The sequence below is a fragment of the Hylobates moloch genome, unplaced genomic scaffold (genome assembly GCF_009828535.3).
Source record: "Hylobates moloch isolate HMO894 unplaced genomic scaffold, HMol_V3 SCAFFOLD_6, whole genome shotgun sequence".
NCBI classification, from domain to species: Eukaryota; Metazoa; Chordata; class Mammalia; order Primates; family Hylobatidae; genus Hylobates; species Hylobates moloch.
The window spans coordinates 128,229,668-128,248,045 of NW_026652281.1; the positions used below are offsets into that span (position 1 = coordinate 128,229,668).

General features: G+C 47.4%; 1 protein-coding gene across 2 annotated transcripts in view; it reads right to left on the bottom strand.

Moving 5' to 3' along the window:
• Positions 1-9,952, bottom strand: part of ANXA6 (annexin A6) — a 55,805-nt gene extending 45,853 nt beyond the window's left edge. Inside the window, exons 1-2 of one of the 2 annotated variants that reach the window (XM_032158393.2) lie at positions 9,826-9,952; positions 5-48 (exon numbers count right to left, since the gene is read on the bottom strand). In XM_032158393.2, coding sequence (XP_032014284.1) covers positions 5-22 — 18 coding nt within the window. In that variant the 5' untranslated portion in view covers positions 23-48; positions 9,826-9,952. The remainder of the gene's footprint in view (positions 1-4; positions 49-9,825) is intronic. The other variant, XM_032158395.2, reaches the window with a different exon arrangement.
• Between the last annotated feature and the right edge of the window lie 8,426 nt (positions 9,953-18,378).

The following is an 18,378-nucleotide window of genomic DNA, read 5'->3' on the forward strand; positions in this document are numbered from 1 at the left end:
TTACCTGTGCTGGTTTGGCCATGGTCTCCGGTTCTGCAGCAGAATCCACTGTGGAGAAGAAAGAGAGCATGTGAGATTTCCCCCAACTCTAACCATCCCCTTTCTTTCCCTTGCATTTCCTCCCTCTGCTATTTTCTAGCTGCCCCCAGCCCTTCGGGTTAAATCAGACCCAATGACCCAGCTCAGGGCCAATCACATTTTTTTCAGAAGACAATGGACAGACTAGATTGTGTCCAGATATTCACAGCAGGATGGGAAAGGGACGCGGATCCCCGAGGGAGGGCGGGCATGGCACTGACCCACCACTGACCGCTTGACTCCTCCAGACTAGGCAGGGTACCTGTCGTAGCACCGTCTCAGTTAATACTCACAGAAATCCTTCCACACATCAGATTCTCCTTTTTTATAGAGAGGAAACTGAGGCTGGAGCATCACAATAAATGAGCCAAGATCACACAGCTTAGAACTGAATTCAACAATTTCTAGATCGCAGAGTCTATACTATCTGCACCATGCATGTCCTCTTTTCAAGTCAACAAGGATGGCTTCAGAACCCAGAGCTTGACCGCCTGCAGATAGGACTCAAAGTGCTTCCCACCATCTGCTGCAATATCTGAAGGACTGTCATTCCTGAACAAGTCAATCTGCACTCACTTAGCACCTGCTCCGAGTCAGGCATTGCTCTGGGCACTGTGCATACAGAAATATGAGAGATTTTTAAAATTCTGTTTCTCTAGGGCTTATGCTGTAATGGGAATGAATAACAAATGCACTCATCAGGCTGAGATAAGAACTACAGAGAAAAGACAAGGCTTCGTCAGGAGAGTGACAAGGGGTGTAGTCCCAGGTGGAGGGGTCAGAGGATCTCACGAATGCGACTGGGGGCACACCACGGGGCAGTGCAAGTGAGGAACCACCACGAGCTCAGTGTGGCTGATGTGGTAGCCAGGAGTGGTGTGGTAGGATGTAGGATCTGGGACCAGTGCCTGAGGCCACTGTAAAGACTGGATTTTTCAGGCTGGTCGTGGTAGCTCATGCCTATAATTCTGGCACTTTGGGAAGCTGAGGTGGGAGGATAATTCGAGCCCAGGAGTTCGAGACTAGCCTAGGTAACATAGTGAGACCCGATCTCTATTAAAAAAAATAAATAAATAAAAAATAGCTGGACATGGTGGCACATGCCTATAGTCCCAGCTACTTGGGAGGCTGAGGCGAGAGGATTGCTTGAACTCAGGAGGTGGAGGCTGCAGTGAGCCAAGGTTGCAGCACTGCACTCCAGCCTGGGTGACAGGGCAAGACCCTGTCTCAAAAAAAAAAAAAAAAGACAGGAACACACAGGAAAACAGGACACATATCTCATTGAAAATGGATAAGGAATGTGGGCGGAGGATATCAGGAGACAGGGTCTACAGTGAAGGAACAAAGATACGATACGTAAAAATAAATGCAAAAAGAGATGTAACTGATTTGGGAAGGATAAGAGAAGCAGGTGGGGAGCTGGCTAACGAGCACTCAGGAGGGCAACAGATGAAAGTTTAACAATCTTCTTAAGAGAAGGAGAAGAGAAACAAAGGACCACTACTTTCCACTTTAAGCAGGTCTGGGCAATTTGATCTCTTTTTTTTTGAGATGGAGTCACCCAGGCTAGAGTGCAGTGGCGCAATCTCAGCTCCCTGCAACCTCCACCTCCCGGGTTCAAGCGATTCTCCTGCCTCAGCCTCCTGAGTAGCTGGGATTACAGGTGCACGGCACCACACCTGGCTAATTTTTGTATTTTTAGTAGAGACAGGTTTCACTATGTTGGCCAGGCTGGTCTCGAACTCCTGCCCTTGTGATCTGCCTGCCTCAGTCTCTCAAAGTGCTGGGATTATAGGCATGAGCCATCAAGCCCGGCCTGATCTCTTTTAACAATGTCTGTGTATTGCTTTTTAAAAGTAAACATAACAGAGGCCAGGAGCAGTGGCTCATGCCTGTAATCCCAGCACTTTGGGAGGCCAAGCAGCGAGGACCACCTGGGGCCAGAAGTTTGAGACCAGCCTGGCCAACATGCGAAACCCCGTCTCTACGAAAAAATACAAAAATTAGCCAGGTGTGATGGTGTGTGCCTGTAGTCCCAGCTAGTCAGGAGGCTGAGGCAGGTGAATCGCTTGAGCTGGGGAGGCAGAGGTTGCAGTGAGCAGAGATGGCACCACTGCACTCCAGGCTAGGCGACAGAGTGAGACTCTGACTCAAAAAAAAAAAAAAAGTAAACATAACAAAGTCAATCAGATTTACCCAGTAAGACCTAAAAGGAACAGAACTAGGAGAGTAGAAATCATGGAGACATTTCAGCTCAATGCCTTCCAGTTCTCCACATATTCCCTGTTCCCCCAAGACTTAGGGAAAATCTTAGCCATGTGACCGTGGGCTTATTGCTCATTTTTGAGTTCAAGGTGATCTCAAGCACAAAACTGAAGCTTTCCCTTTTCTGCTTTGTAGGGTTGTTGGAGGATAAGACCTAAGTTATGTCAAAGGCAGCACATAAGAGGCCAGGCACGAGACCTGTTCTTAGTAAATGGTGATATTCACTGTGCTGGTGGGAAGTTGAGGACAGGGTCTCTGTCGTGTTTGCCTCTGTGTCTCCACTGGCTGATTATGAGTTCCCCAAGCTGCAGTCAGCAGAGGACAGTCATCAGATGGGGTTGGGAGTGGAAGGCAGAGGATGGATCTGCCTGCAAATGCAGCTCAGCTCAGCTCAGCTTGCGGAAACCTTGCTGTTTCCCTGGCAACCAGGGGCCCCTTGGTACAACTGTGCAGCTCTCACCAGGAAATGGAAACTGTACCCCCTTTCCAGTGTGTGTTGGAGGGGGAAGGGGGCCCACATCTACCCCAGGATAAGGCTGGAGGCCAGCTCTGTTTCCTCTGACCTGGGGGATGGTAAGGGGAGACAGTGAAGGAAGCCTAAGGCTAGCAGAGAACCAGGGACTGAATGAGACCCAGGAAGTTAGTTGACACAGACAGAGGGAGGGCTGAGCCAGCCTCGAAGCACTTTCCTTTGGGCTCGTTGCTGGCAATTTCAGCTGCTGGCTGCAGCCCAGGCCCATCTGGAGGAGCTCCTCTTTCCAAGGAGAGATGGCTCCAAGGAGGGGCCTCTTACTCTTTGGGAAAATATTCTCAGCTCTGAGAGCAGTTTCTGTGTGCCTTGTGTGAGTGCACGGTTCATATGTAAAAAGCAAGCTCCTTCCAGAACTAGATGTTCAGACTGCAGTTCTGAGGCCAGTCCCCCTGCTGATTCCACAGCCCCTCCTCTGAGGGCTCTGGGAAGCTCCTGAGCTAATCATAAATACACCATTTACCCTGGCTTTGAGATGGCTTCTGATCCCTCCCAGAGCAACCCAGACCACACTGCTCAAATTGGCTGAATATTTTACATCCAGTGTTTCAGAATTCCAGAAGGGCCCTTAATAATCCATGACTCCAAGACCCTCATTTTCTAGACGGGGTAAAGGCATCTCAGAAAGGGAAAGTGACATGCCAGGGCCCAGGAAGCAGCCAACATCTCTGCCTAGCAGCCCTCGATCATAACAAGCCCCCACACAACTGTGGGTCTTGGCTGCAATGGGACACCAGGAAGAGTCCAAAGAATAAGACCCTGGTTCTGGTTCCCAGTCTGCCCCCATGTAACCTCAGGCAAGCCAGATCCCTCTCTGAGCCTTAGTTTCTTCATCTCTAAAGTAGGGACAATACATCACTCCCTCTTTGGTAGGATCTACAGTTAGAGGCTTTTAGAGACTTCAACTCAGGATTTTCACAGCAGAATATCAGTCCTAGGAGGGTTATCTCCCAGGCCACAGGATTCCTCCCCATCTCCACCAGCCAATATGCAATGTTCATCATCTTGGTTGAAAGAGCTGTTCAAGACTAGTAAACAAGGTCATTCCAGACCTGTGCCTCTTTCCTCCCAGGAACCCTGATTCTCTCAGATTTAGATGAGATTCACTGTGATGACTTATCATGACTGATCATTCCTGAAACCCACACAGGAGCAGAACGAATGTCCTGGGTGGCTTTGTGCTGCTGTGGCCACCCCTTGCCTCATCCTTTTGCCTGCAATCAATCATGTTTTCTTCCTTCCCCTTCAAGAGCTCCAGGCTGACTCTAGAAGGAACAGCTCACCACTGCCCAACCACAGAGATGTGGATAGAGGAAGCGTTTTGTCCAAGTCATGTGAAGGCATGGGCTTTCAGGCACAGATGTTGCCCAGCAGTTTGTGATGTAAGTAAGTTACTTAAACTGAATCTCAATTTCCACGTCTGCAAAATGCAGATAGAAATAACTATAGGTACTGAGAAATAAATGAAATAACAGGGGGAAAACACTTAGCACAGTGCCTGGCACACAGTCAAGGCTCAAGAAATGGTGGCTTTTATTATGATAAGCCCAAACATTTACAATGGAGGCAATGTGGCATTAGAATCAATGCAGGCTTTATGGTCGATGCCCAAGTTCAAATCCTGACCATGCAAATTCCAAGCTCAGTAACTTGGGCAAGTTATGGAATTTCTCTGCCTCAGTTTCTTCATCCTGAAATGACCCTCTTGTAAGGTTTTTGTGAAGATTCAATGAAATAAGGCAGGTAAAATACTTAGCATGGCCAGGTACAGATTAAATGTTTAATAAACGGTGACTTCTGCTGCCACAATTGTCATTATTACAGCAGTAGTCTCCAAAGTGGGGTAATGGGTATGACAATCCACTGGGGTGCAAGACAAGAATATCACCACTTTCCAAATGTTTTAATCTTGCCCTTTTATGTCCCATTTTTATTTGGTATACATGTATAAATTTAAAGAAAATATTAGGGGTGCAGGCTGATAGAGGTGCACAGTCAAAATCTGGATTCAATGGAATGGAGGCAGGGGCATGCCAGGAAGAATAGTAACACCAGGGTAAGAAAAAGCATTTCTGTCCTCGAAAGGTAGCTTGGGCTGTGGAGGAACAGAGTGCACTTTTGAGGGAAAGGAGATGTTGAGCGTAAGGGGGTGAAACCAGGTGTGGTGGGAGGGTGATTTAAGAAAAAAGAAATAATATGGAAAATCATGCAAAAAACCCACCCAGACCTCTGCCTCAGGGGAGTGCCCGAGGGACTACAGCCTGAGCCACAGCACTCCTCTGCTCACAAGTCTCCAGTGCTTCCCCTTAATACTGGGCCTCTAAGCTCAGCAGTCGAGGCCATCGGTTCTCCTTCCTGACTTCTTTGCCATCACCACCTTCCTCTTCGCCCTCTCTCGCCTGCTAAACCAGGAGTGCCTTCCACCAACATTTTTAATCCAGCTTTCCATAATCTATACCAGTGCTTCTCAATTCTAGCTTCACTAACAGAACCTGGGGAATTTTTCAAAACTACCAAAGATTTAAGGTCAGCCCTTAGAGATTCTGACTCAATTGCTTGGGTGAGGCCTGGCCTTTGGTAATTTCTAAAAACTTTCCTAGGTGATTTTAATGGCAGCCAAGGAGGCTAAGAACCACTGTTATCTGCTGGATTCAAATGCCGCCTTTTCTAATAAGCCAGAAGGTATTCCTCCCTAGGGTGCTCTGAAACCACCTTGATTTGACTGGCTTTGGTCAACCACTGTGGATTTATCATTTCTCCATTTATAAGGGCTGCTAGCCTCCAAGGTATTATGGGAAAGAATCTGTACTTCAAAGGAAAACCCTCCAGGTTGTCTGACTCTAGACTTTCATTGTCTTTGAGCTATTTTACAGGTCAGTAAGTTGCAAATAATTGATGGTAACACAAAATAATTCTAATATATACTCCTTGCCCTATCTGGTAAAGGTCCAGTTGATTTCCCACTCCCTCAGGTAAAAAATGTTTTGTCTCTAATTGCACATTTCTTTCAATACAAATGTGTCTTTTGAGCTGGTTATAACATCTGCCTGGTGTGGTCATTGATTAATAAGTAGAACAGCACATGATCATTTTTGTATCTGTATGAGTCATAATTTTACACTTTTTAGAAAATTACTGCATATGCCTCTTTCTTGCACCCCCTCCCACAGGGCGTGGCTCCTAAGGATGGTTGGGGGTAAAATGCACTAAGTGGCTTTCATGCTTTCTTTAGTGACCTCAGCAAATGGAACCATCTACTGTTGATTTTCAGACTGTGCTTTACTCCTTTTTCTATAGCCAGGAGATAAACTAGAGAGGTTAAGTCACTTACCCAACATCAGAAGAAAATCAGTCATCAAGCAGGGGCATGCTTTTCCATAAACATTTATTTGAGCACCTCCTACAAACTAGGCCCACTGGTAGGAGTTGGGGGTCGAACAGAAAATGAGACAGACAAGGCTCCTGGCCCCACAAAGCTGGTGATAAGGTGATGTCATATGGCAGTTTGCAGCATATATATATATATATATATATATGCAAATATGTATATATATATATATACATATGTATATATTTTGATCCCATACACAACCCATAACCAAGGAAAAATTGAGTATTTACCATGATAAACAGAAATAAACTTTTAAAATATGACATTAAAAGTACATTTAATAAGGAGTCCAATAGTTTCTTCCTGTACCCCCAAAAGAACATCTTCAGTGCATCCTAGGGTATATCCATCCCACTTAGAAGGCCCCTGGCCTATAAAATCTAGATCCTTCCCTGTTTCCCCTTTCTTGCTGGCTTCTCCCCTGGTCTACAGGAAGACACCCAGGACCCGCTCCATAACCCTCCAGGAGCCTTGATTCTGATGAAGCTGGGGTAAATGCCATCCCCGGCTCTGTGCGTGGGCACACCCCCAGCTTGATGCACTGGGGTTTCTTAGACAGCAGTGTCTTTTCCTCTCCTGACCCAGAACCATTGATCCTAGGGCTGGACAAGGCTTCAGGAGATCATCTGTCTGCCTCAGGATTGGAACTAGTCTAGCCTAGGTTTGAACCCCAGCTCAGGTCACTTTTGTGAGAGGCAGCAAAGTAGTGTCTCACAGTGTAGAGGCTGGAGCCAGACTGCCTGAGATTGAAGCCTGAAGGCGATATTTAGTAGCTGTGTGGTGCTGTGCAAGTATTGAGCCTCTCTGTGCCTGTTTCATATTTAAAAAAAAAATGATGGGATAAAAATAGCACCTCCCTCATGGGAGTTACGACGAGGATAAAAAAAATTAAGACAAGTCTAGAGCTTAGAAGAGGACCTGGCACACAGGAAGCACTATATTTTATAAGCATTTGTCATTATTATTTCTTCCTTACTGTTAAGTAACTGTTAAGGGCTGGAGTTTCCACATCTGCAAAACAGGCATTAATAACAGCGTCTAACATATCAAGGCTTCAGCCAGGGCCTGGCAAATTTAAGGGTTCAAGAGGTAATAGTGGTCACCATTTTATTGCTATTATTTAAGGACCACCAGGACATGGGTTTTTCAGAAGAGGAACTTGAGGCTCAGGTCGCCTGCCTTCTCAAGCACCACACCCTTTCGAGATAACACAGCACTTTCATATCTGCCATCTTACAGCCTCATGAAGGTATCGATCTCATTCTCATTTTGCAGATAGGCGGGACATCTAAGGAACCTATGGACAGTCAGTCCTCCATAGCCAGTCTCTGTGGGGGCTTCTCAACTCCAGGAGGAAAGGGAATGAGGCTGGATTCCAAGTCAAGTTTATAGGCATAAAGACACCCGTCCGACTTCCTCTCCTCTATTGGCAGGAGAAGGGTAACATGCATGCTCAGGAATCATGGTAGAGACCACATCCTGTGCTTTGTCGCTACCCAGGAAGTATATCGGAGAGGCTGGGTGGGGTGAGGCTGGTGACTCCACTTGGCCTCCCAGAAAATCCTAAAATGGTAGAGCAAGAGCTATTCAGACCCAACTCATCTTATTAATACCAGTGGTGTGTCCTGGGTATATGTCCTATCCCTGTAGAGAGGAAGGGGCTAAGCCCCAGAGGGGTAGTAGATGTGCCCAGGGTGCCTAGCTGATTAGTGGCAGGGCAGGGGCTGAGTCTGAGGCTGGATCCGTGGCCCAGGGCTCCCTCTGGATGCTGCAGTGCGGATGTGCCAGTCACTGGCAGCTACCCAGCACTGCAGTCTCCCCCACCTCATCCCAGGAGTCAGTCTCAAGAGGCCAGGCCTTGGGCTTCCCTGGCCCCTCCTCTGCACACTCACATCTACATTTTGCCCCAGCAACAGCTGTGGCCCTTATCCAGAAACTGCAAATATTTTCTGTATCTCAGCAGATGCTGCCTTAGGAACAAAGGGTAGATAAGGCAAAGAAAGATGGATGAGTGATTGTCACAGCTGCAGAGGGTGATGAAAGCCTCTGCCTCCTGCCCTCCCCAGCCCCATCCAGCTCCCAGAATCCTAAATCTTAGAATAGTTGAATCCTAGAATGTCTGCACTGGAAGTGGCAGCCAGTTTAGCAGACTTTGCTCCAGATGGGGCACAAAGGCTTAGAGAAAGGGCTTGCTCAAGAAGCCCCAGCACATCTGGACTGTAACCGGGCTTTCCTCTGACCCCAGGCCAGTGCCCTCTGCATGGCTCAGGGCCTGCCTGCTAGAAGGTCAGGGTCCACAGGGGCTGAAACTGGGGCGGTCATTCACATCACCATGAAGGGCTAAGCAGGTCAGGATATGCCATCTGGGTCAGTGGAAGCAATCCCAAGCATGTTTTGGGCAAGGGGGAAGGAATAATGGAGGGAAAAGGGTGGACTCTTGGGGGGAAACCAGAGTCCTTTCACAAACCCGGGAGCCATATGTCCAAATTTGGAATTGTCAGAGAAGACCCACTAGAAAGAATCTAGGGAAAGGAAGGAGGAGGCAGGAAGCCGTGGCCAGATTAGTTGTCCCAAAGGACCTCCTACCCTTTCCCCTTGTAGGGCCTACAAGGGTTGCACCAGGCTTCCCAAATCTATAATCAAGACTCCCAAACCTGCAATCATTCCATACAGCTGACAAGTAAATCAATTTTCAAAGCCATTGTTTCCTTTGAAAGAGACTGGGTTTCTCAACTATGGACCTGGAGAAGGAAATCCGGGCTCAGAGAGGGAAAGCCACCGCCCAAGGTCACACTGCAACAGGGGCTGGGATTCCGATTCAGGGTATTTTGCTCCCATGCTGGCATATGGGGAATCATCTGAAGCCCCCAAACTTTGGGAAGGCCTAGACCGCTTAGGGGAAGCAAAAAGAAGCGTAGTGCCCCTGCCTCACCATAGGAGGCCTCGGAGCCCCGTTGGGAGACTGCATTCATAGACAAGCAGTGGCCCAAAGCGGATGGGGTCCAATGAGGCCCCGAGGTATGTACGGCCGGACGTTCAGCTCTCTGCAGGCAGACAACCCTCCCCCGACACCACACACAAGCCATTTTATAAGCAGCTGGAGGGTCCAACGCTCCTGCTCTCAGTCTTGGGCCTCAGCCACACCCTTCTCTGCGGGTCCTTAGGCTGGCGTCCAGCTGACCCCAACCCCGGGCCTTCAAAGTCTCTTGAGCCCCTCAAATTAAGGCCGGCAGGACCAGCCCCTGGCTCAGCTCCGGCGCCCAGGACCCTCAACCAGACCCTCTGCAGCGCCGGGACTCCCTCCCCTCCCCTCTCCTCCCCTCCCCTCCCCCAGCCAGGGCGCCCTCCGCCCGCGCCTCTCTGCCCCGGCCCCAGATTTGCTCCGCTGCGCTCCCCAGACACACCCAGTCTGCGACACTCTCGGGTTACCGCGCCCTCCCGTCCCCGCTCCTGGCGGGGGGTACCGATCAGCCGATGACTGGACGCTTATTGCTTGTGTCCCTGCAGCCCCCCGGGAAGGGGTTCCCAGAGCGACTCCCCTGTCCAGCCTCAGCCCACTCACCGCGCAGCGGAGGCCTTGGGTCGCGGACGGACGCACGGGCGCAGGGACTCGAGGACGCAGCGCTCGCTGGATCGGAGCCCGTTAGCCCAGGAGCAGCCGCAGCGCGGGGCGGGCCGGGAGGACAGCCGTGGTCTCCGAGCCGGACACGTGGCGCTCAGAGGCCAATCCGGCGCGCCCGCCTCCCTCCTCCACCCCACCCCTCTAGCTCCTTCGCTCCTGGAATCTTAGAATGTCACTAGCCCGAGGGGCTTGCCGGGAGAACCTCCTCGGTTTCCAGCCCCCGGATCTGAGACCGAGAAGGATTAGGGGCTTTGGCCAAGGTCACGCGGCCCTCCAGGGCTAGAAGTCAGGGCTCCTGACTCCCGGTTCTGGACACTTTCCCGCAAATCCTTACAACGCGCCAAAGCTTTGTTGAGAAACAGAAAATTGAGGTTTGCCAGGGGCACTTTATCTGCCTGATCAGATTCCATGCCTCAACAGCCTCATTTGGTCGGTGACATTATTTACCCACTTTCAGGAGGAGAGCCCAGTCCAGTTCCTGGACCAAGGTCACACAAATAGTGGGTTGCGGAGGCACGCTTCTTCGTGCTCTGGGAAGCAGGGGAAGGCAGGCAGGGAGACCAACAGTTGTAATCCAGCGCTAGAACAGGAAAAATTGATAAACTGAGAATACAGAGGAAACTGAGAATTATTGTCCCCAGGGGGTTGGTAAGGAGACGCTAAGGAAGTTAGAAGAATTGGACAGATACCTGTGGAAAGTGTTCCAGGCAGAGGAAACCGCTGGAGCAAATGCTCCTAGCAGGAGGCCACCTGGCGCCTCCAAGGATCAGCAGGGGGGCCAGTGTGGCTGGAATGGAGTGAGTGGGAGGGAGAGGAGAGATAAGAGGGACCCAATCAGGTGGGACCTCCGGGGCCCTTGAAGGCACGCTGTCTTTTACTCTGAGTCAACTGGGGATCCATTGCAGGGTATTGAGCAAAGAAAGGATATTATTTTTGGGTAGATGAAATCCACACAACATAAAATTAACCATTTTAAAGTCAACAATTCAGTGGCATTTTGTACAGACACAATGTTGTTCATCCACCACCTCTATCTAGTTCCAAAATATTCTCTTCACCGAAAAATAAAACACTATACCCATTAAGCAGTCACTCCTGACTTTCCCTTACCCCTGGTCTCTGGCAAACACCAATTTGCTTTCTGCTTCTATGGATATGCCTATTCTGGATATTTCATATAAATGGAATCACATGAGATGTAACCTTTCTTGTCTGACTTCTTTCATGTGGCATTTTGTTTGTTTGTTTTTGTTGTTGTTGTTTTTTCACTCTTGTCACCCAGGCTGGAGTGCAGTGGCGTGATCTCGGCTCACCACAACTTCTGCCTCCTGGGTTCAAGCGATTCTCCTGCCTCAGACTCTCGAGTAGTTGGGATTACAGGCATGTGCCACCACACCCAGCTAATTCTGTATTTTTAGTAGAGACGGGGTTTTTCCATGTTGGTCAGGCTGGTCTTGAACTCCCGACCTCAGGTGATCCACCTGCCTCGGCCTCCCAAAGTGCTGGGATTACAGGCATGAGCCACTGCGCCTGGCCTCATGTGGCATGTTTTTGAAGTTCATTCACACTGTAGCATGTATCAGCACTCCATTACTTTTTTTTTTTTCGGTTTAGTTTAGTTTCAGTTGGAGCTTCGATCTTGTTGCCAAGGCTGGAGTGCAATGGTGTGATCTCAGCTCACTGCAACCTCTGCCTCTCAGATTCAAGGAATTCTCCTGCCTCAGCCTCCCGAGTAGCTGGGATTACAGGCATGTGCCACCACATGTGGCTAATTTATTTTTGTATTTGGTAGAGATGGGGTTTCACCATGTTAGTTAGGCTGGTCTCGAACTCCTGACCTCAGGTGATCCACCTGCCTTTGCCTCCCAAAGTGCTGGGATTACAGGCGTGCGCCACTGTGTCCGGCCCAGCACTCCATTCCTTTTAATGGCTGAATAATTTTCCATTGTATAAGTACACCATAGTTTGTTTATCCATCCATCTGTTGAGGGATAGTGCATTGTTTCCCCCTTTTGCTGATTGTGAATAGTGCTGCTAATGAACATTTGTATATAAATACTTATTTGAGTACCTGTTTTCAATTGTCGCTGTGTACTTACCTAGGAATGAAATTGCTGGGTCATATAGTAATTCTACATTTAACTTTTTGAGGAACTGCCAAACATTTTTTCAGAGTGGCTGCAACATTTTATTTTCCCATCCGCCATGTCATGTATGAGGCTTCTAATTTCTCCATGTCCTTGCCAACACTTGTATTTTATTTTTTAAAAATTTGTACCCAGCCAGGCACAGTGGCTCACGCCTGTAATGTCAGTACTTTGGAGGGCCGAGGTGGGTGAACTGCTTGAGCCCACGAGTTTGAGACCAGCCTGGACAACATGACGAAACCTCATCTCTATAAAAAATTAGCCAGGGGTAGTGGCGCATGCCTGCAATCCCAGCTACTGGAGAGGCTGAGGTGGGAGGATCCCTTGAAGCTGGGAGGTCGAGGCTGCAGTGAGCTGTGATCACACCACTGCACTCCAGCCTGGGCGACAGAGTGAGACCCTGTCTCAAAAAAACAAAAGTACAAAAAACTTGTGCTTTAGTCATTATGAAATGGCATCTATATTTGTGTTTTTGATTTGCATTTCCCTTCTGACTAATGATGTGGAGCATCTTTTTTGTGTGCTCATTGGCCGCTATTTGTATATCTTCTTTGGAAAAATATCTATTCATGCCTTTTGCTCATTTTTAAATTGGATTGTTTGTCTTTTTTGTTGTTAAGTTATATGAGTTCTTTATATATTCTGGATAAGACTTTTGTGTTTGTTTGAGACAGAGGCTCGTTCTGTTGCCCAGGCTGGAGTGCAGTGGTGCCATGTTGGCTCACTGCAACCTTCACCTCATGGGTTCAAGCAATTCTTTCTGCCTCAGCCTCCCAAATAGCTGGGATTACAGGCACCTGCCACCATGCCCAGTTAATTTTTGTATTTTTTTAGTAGAGACGGGGAGTCACCATGTTGGCCAGGTTGGTCTTGAACTCCTGACCTCAGGTGATCCACCTGCCTTGGCCTTCCAAAGTGCTGGGATTACAGGTGTGAGCCACCACGCCCGGCCAAGACATATTTTTTAAAGGGTCACTGAAGCCTCCTGTGTTGAAAATACTGAATACTGTTAGGGGGAAGAGTAGAAGAAGGGGATCTGCTAGGAGATTTTGCAGTAAGCCAGGCTAGAGACAGGCTGGTATAAATGCAGGTGGGGGAAGTGGTTGGAGATGGGATATATTTGAAGGTTGAACATGATTTCCGAAGGATCAGTTGGGAGATGAGAAAGAGTCAAGAATGGCTTCAGGGATCCTGGCCTGAGCCACTGGAAGGATGGAGTTACTATCAACTGAAATGAGCAAGGCTGCAGGGAAAGCAATTTTGGGAATTAGAAGTGGGGAAAAGATCAGGAGTTCAGTTTTTGACCAGTTTGTTGAACATTTGTTGACACCCAACAGGAGATGTCAAGTAGGCAGTTGGCTAGTCAAGTCTGGAGTTCAACAGATGAGATCCTTAAGGGAGAAGAGAACTAAATATGGAGTCCTAATTCGGGAAATGGAGTCAGGCTGGCGGGACCAAGGGAAAGCAAAAAGAGAAAGCAGATAAGCTATAAGTCTGCCTTTCTTCATGGCCCAGGATGCATAGCCCTCCTGTGCGAATAACTCACAATCTTATCTGAGCTCAGCTATCGCCAGACCCTCGTCTGATAGAAAAATGCACGCAAGCTCCCTTCACCCTTGATATTATCAGGACTGCACAAAGCCCTCTTCAGCACACAGCGCAAGCACCATCCTATAAAATCCTTAGCCAGACTTTGTTTTCTTGCAGTTAGCTTCTGTTTTGCTAACTTGCCTGTTGTACCCTTGCAACGTATTTTCTTTTCTTTTCCGTTTTTTTTTTTTTTTTTTTTTTGAGATGAAGTCTCACTCTGTCTCCCAGACTGTAGTGCAGGGGTGCGATCTCAACTCACCACAACCTCCGCCTCCCGGTTCAAGCAATTCTTCTGCCTTAGCCTCCTGAGTAGCTGGGATTACAGGTGTGTGCCACCACACCTGGCTAATATTTGTATTTTTAGTAGAGATGGGTTTTCACCCTGTTGATCAGGCTGGTCTCGAACTCCTGACCTCATGATCCACCTCGGCTTCCCAAAGTGCTGGGATTATAGGCATGAGCCACCACGCCTGGCAGCAACGTATTTTCATACTTGCTCTAATAAATCTGCCTTTCTTTACCTACAACTGCCTTGGTAAATTCTTCTTACTGCCTGTACCACAAGCCCCAAATAGTTGCTGATCACCCATGACACTAAAGACCAAGTCTGAGACACTCTTATGTTACCATTTGGGGAGAGGCCGGGCCCGGTGGCTCATGCCTGTAATTCCAGCACTTTGGGAGGCTGAGGTGGGTGGATCACTTGAGGCCAGGAGTTCAAGACCAGCCTGACCAACATAGTTAAACCACATCTCTACTAAAAATAAAAAAAATTAGCTGGGTGTGGTTGTGCATGCTGTAATCCCAGCTACTTGGGAGGCTGAGGCAGGAGAATCACTCCCAGGAGGTGGAGATTGCAGTGAGCTGAGATTGCACTCCAGCCTGAGAGACAGAGTGAGACTCTCAAAAAATGAAATAAAATAAGTTAAAAAAAAAAGAGTTGGGGAGAAGAAAAGAATTCAGCAAAGGTGACTGGGAAGGAGATTGTAGTAAGATGGGAGGAAACTACCCCAGGAGAATGTGGCAGCAAAGTGAAAAATAAGGGAGTGGATCAGGTGTGTCAAATGCTGCTTTTAGGTAAAGTAGGACAAGGTCTACAAATCTATCACTGGGTTTAGCAATTGAAAGCCAACTTATCTCTTGCTGTGAATTGCAGAATGTTGGGGGTAAAGGCCTGATGGGAATGGTGTAAGATAAAAAGCCTAAACTAATTATTCCGGGAGTTTTGCTGCAAAGGCCAGCAAGGGAATGAGGCAGTGTCTGGCAAGGGAATTGGTGTCAAGAGAAGGGCTTTTGTTTGATTTTTTTAAAGATTGAAGACATAACAGCATATTTGTATGCTGGTGGGAGTTATCATACAGAAGGTAAAAAAATTGATGGAGGAGAGAGAAGGGAGAATTCCTGCAGCAATGTTTGGAGACAGAATGGGCTGTAGTGTACAAGTGTCAGGGCTATTTGTTTTCTTAATTTGCAATAAAAGTAACTGAAATTTTTGGTCTTTGCCCAAATTCAGCCCACGTGACTGAAGCAGGATTGGAAGCCAGATTCCCTTGACTGCAGAGCCCAGGGCCTTAATTCCTGAGCTACGGCAGCAAGTAGGAGTAAACACTAATATACTGCTCATTCTCTTTGAGCTAATCATCACTTACAGGAATCAATCCTAAGAAAATAATCTAAAATATAGAGGAAGCTGTAGGCCCAACACTGTTTTATGGTTGTTGTTGGAGACAGGGTCTCACTCTGTCACTTAGGCTGGACTGCAGTGGTGTGAACATGGCTCAGCTGCAGCCTTGACCTCCCCAGGCTCAGGTGATCCCCTCACCTCAGCCCCCCAAGTAGCTGAGACTACAGGTGTATGCCACCTGCCTGGCTAATTTTTGCATTTTTTGTAGAGATGGCGTGTCACCATCTTGCCTAGGCTGGTCTCCTGTGCTCAAGCCATCCTCCTGCCTCAGCCTCCCAAAATGCTGGGATTACACCTGCATTGGTATAATGTCAGCCACCATGCCCAACTTTTTTTTTTTCTTTTTTTTTTGAGACAGGGTCTCGTTCTGTCCCCCAGGCTGGAGCAGTAGCACAATCTCAGCTCCCTTCAGCCTCAACCTCCTGGGCTCAAGCTATCCTGACGGTTCAGCCTATGGAGTAGCTGGGACTACAGGTGTGCACCACCACGTCCAGCTAATTTTTTTCATTTTTTGGTAGAGACGAGGTTTCGCTGTCCAACACTGTATTTTTAAGGTTGTTTTTTATTTCAATGGTTTTTGGAGAATAAGTAGTTTTTTGTTACACGGATAAGTTCTTTAGTGGTAATTTCAGAGATTTTAGTGCACCTGTCACCCAAGCAGTGTACACTGTACCTAATGTGTAGTCTTTTATCTCTCCCCACTCACCCCAGAGTCCCCAAAGTCCATTATATATCATTATTATGTATTTTTGTCCTCCTAGCTTAGCTCCCATTTATAAGTGAGAACATATGATATTTGGTTTTCCATTCCTGAGTTGCTTCACTTAGAATAATGGTCTCCAACTCCAATGCAGGTTGTTGTGAATGCCATTATTTCATTCCTTTTTATGGCTGAGTAGTATTCCATGGTGTATATATATCGCATTTTCTTTTTTTTTTTGAGATGGAGTCTTGCTGTGTCGCCCAGGCTGGAGTGCAGTGGCACAATCTTGGCTCACTGCAACCTCTGCCTCCCAGGTTCAAGTGATTCTCCTGCCTCAGCCTCCGAGTAGCCGGGATTACAGGCAAACGCCATCGCTCCCAGCTAATTTTTGTATTTTTTTTATTAGAGGCAGGGTTTCACCTGTTGGCCAGGCTGGTCTCGAACTCCTGACCTCAGGTGATCCGCCTTCCTTGGCCTCCCAAAGTGCGGGGATTACAGGTGTGAGCCACCGTTCCTGGCCCACATTTTCTTTATTTACTCGTTGATCGATGGACATTTAGGCTGGTTCCATATTTTTGCAGTTGTGAATTGTGCTGCTAGAAACGTGTGTGCAAGTGTCTTTTACATATAATGACTTGTTTTCCTCTAAGTAGATACCCATAGTGGGATTGCTGGATCAAATGGTAGTTCTATTTTTAGTTCTTTAAGGAATCTCCATACTGTTTTCCATAGTGGTTGTACTAGCTTACCTTCCCCCACCAGCAGCAACACTGTATTTTTTAAGTGCTGCAAAAGGGAAACAAACTACACCTCCAGGAGCTGTGGAATTGCAAGCAAGCCGGGGTCACGCAGCCTTTCTTCCAGGTGGAAACAAAACCTGGAAGGAAGCATACATGGGTTGGAAACACATGAAGATGACCTCATCTTTTTGGCACTTCCCAGGCCCCTTCCTCTATGGAGTGGCCTGTCTAGAGGTGTCTTTAAAGGAGATGGCATGATGCTGTGATTTGGGCTGAAACAATGGACTGAGATTCCAGATTTTCTCACTTCCCTTGTCAGGGCTGTAGTTTCTCTGATTACAGGAGAAGAGAGTTCAAGATCTCCCAGTTGCTCTCTGAGGAAGCTGGAAATGGTCAAATATTGCCACCTGCTGGCAAGTTCCAGCTCTGCCTGGCTTCCGTCAGAAGAGGGTGTAGGTTCCCAGAGACAGGTCTTACTTCAAGCTCACTAGACGAAGGGGCCCCAAGGGATACTGTTCAAATGACTACCTGGAACACCCCCTTCCTCCACAAAAAGTCCCTTTAAGACCTCTCTCGGTGCCTTGAATTCCTCCCTAAGGGTTGAGGATTGTTTGTTTTTATACGAGAGAAAATAAGGAGATTCTAACCACTTAGAATGAAACATTATTTTCTACTTTGAGGTCTCAGCAACGGGAGGCCAAGTTGTAGGATGGCAGGGGCCCCTGTGAGAAGGATAGGCCTGAAAACAGCTGAATTAGAAAAAGCAGGGTGGTACAGTGCTTTCCAGTACAGCCTTTACATTTAAAAGAAAATGAACGAAAAAGCCCTGGGCTTCTGCTTCCACCACATTCTAGCTCAGTGACTGTGAACCATTTATTTATTTTTTTGTCTGAGTTTCTGTTAGCTTAGTTATAATAATGAGTATTATAAAAGTATCCACCTTGAAAGATTGTTATGGAATGCACTGATATGACAGCAAGTCATTTAGTAGCAACTAGCACATAATAATGAGAATAAATATAAGCATTACTACTACTATTAATTTAATAGATGAAGTCCTGGCCTATTCATCATAAGAGGTGAGAGCTAGTTCTAGCTGGGTTCTATTACCTTGCTCTTGAGTTTTGTTTGTTTCTATATGTACAGAGAGGGGAATGGGAATGAATTATGTCTTAAGATTCTTTTTGTGTTCATACATGATGATTCTGAGTCTCTAACCATCTAAGAGTCCATTTCCCGGTTGAAGAGTCTGTTTCAAGATTCTGTGACTCTGAGATCCTCTTTCTGGAATTCCAGAGTTCTATAACTCACTCAGAATTCTACCGAAAGGTTCCATTTGCACAAGTCATTCCCTCTGCATGGAATGAAAGTTCTTCCAAGCCTGGAAGAGCTTGCCTCACTAGCTCTTATGGCATATTTCACCTTAAACAGCACTTCTCAGAAATTCCTTCCTAATTCATCCTCCAGTGTCTTTTATTTTTATTTTATTCTGTTTCATTTTTTATGCGACAGGGTCTCATTCTGATGCCCAGTCTGGAGAGCAGTGGCATGATCAACCTCCATCTCCTGGGCTCAAACAATCCTCCTACCTCAGCCTCCTGAGGAGCTAGGACTATAGGCGTATGCCAC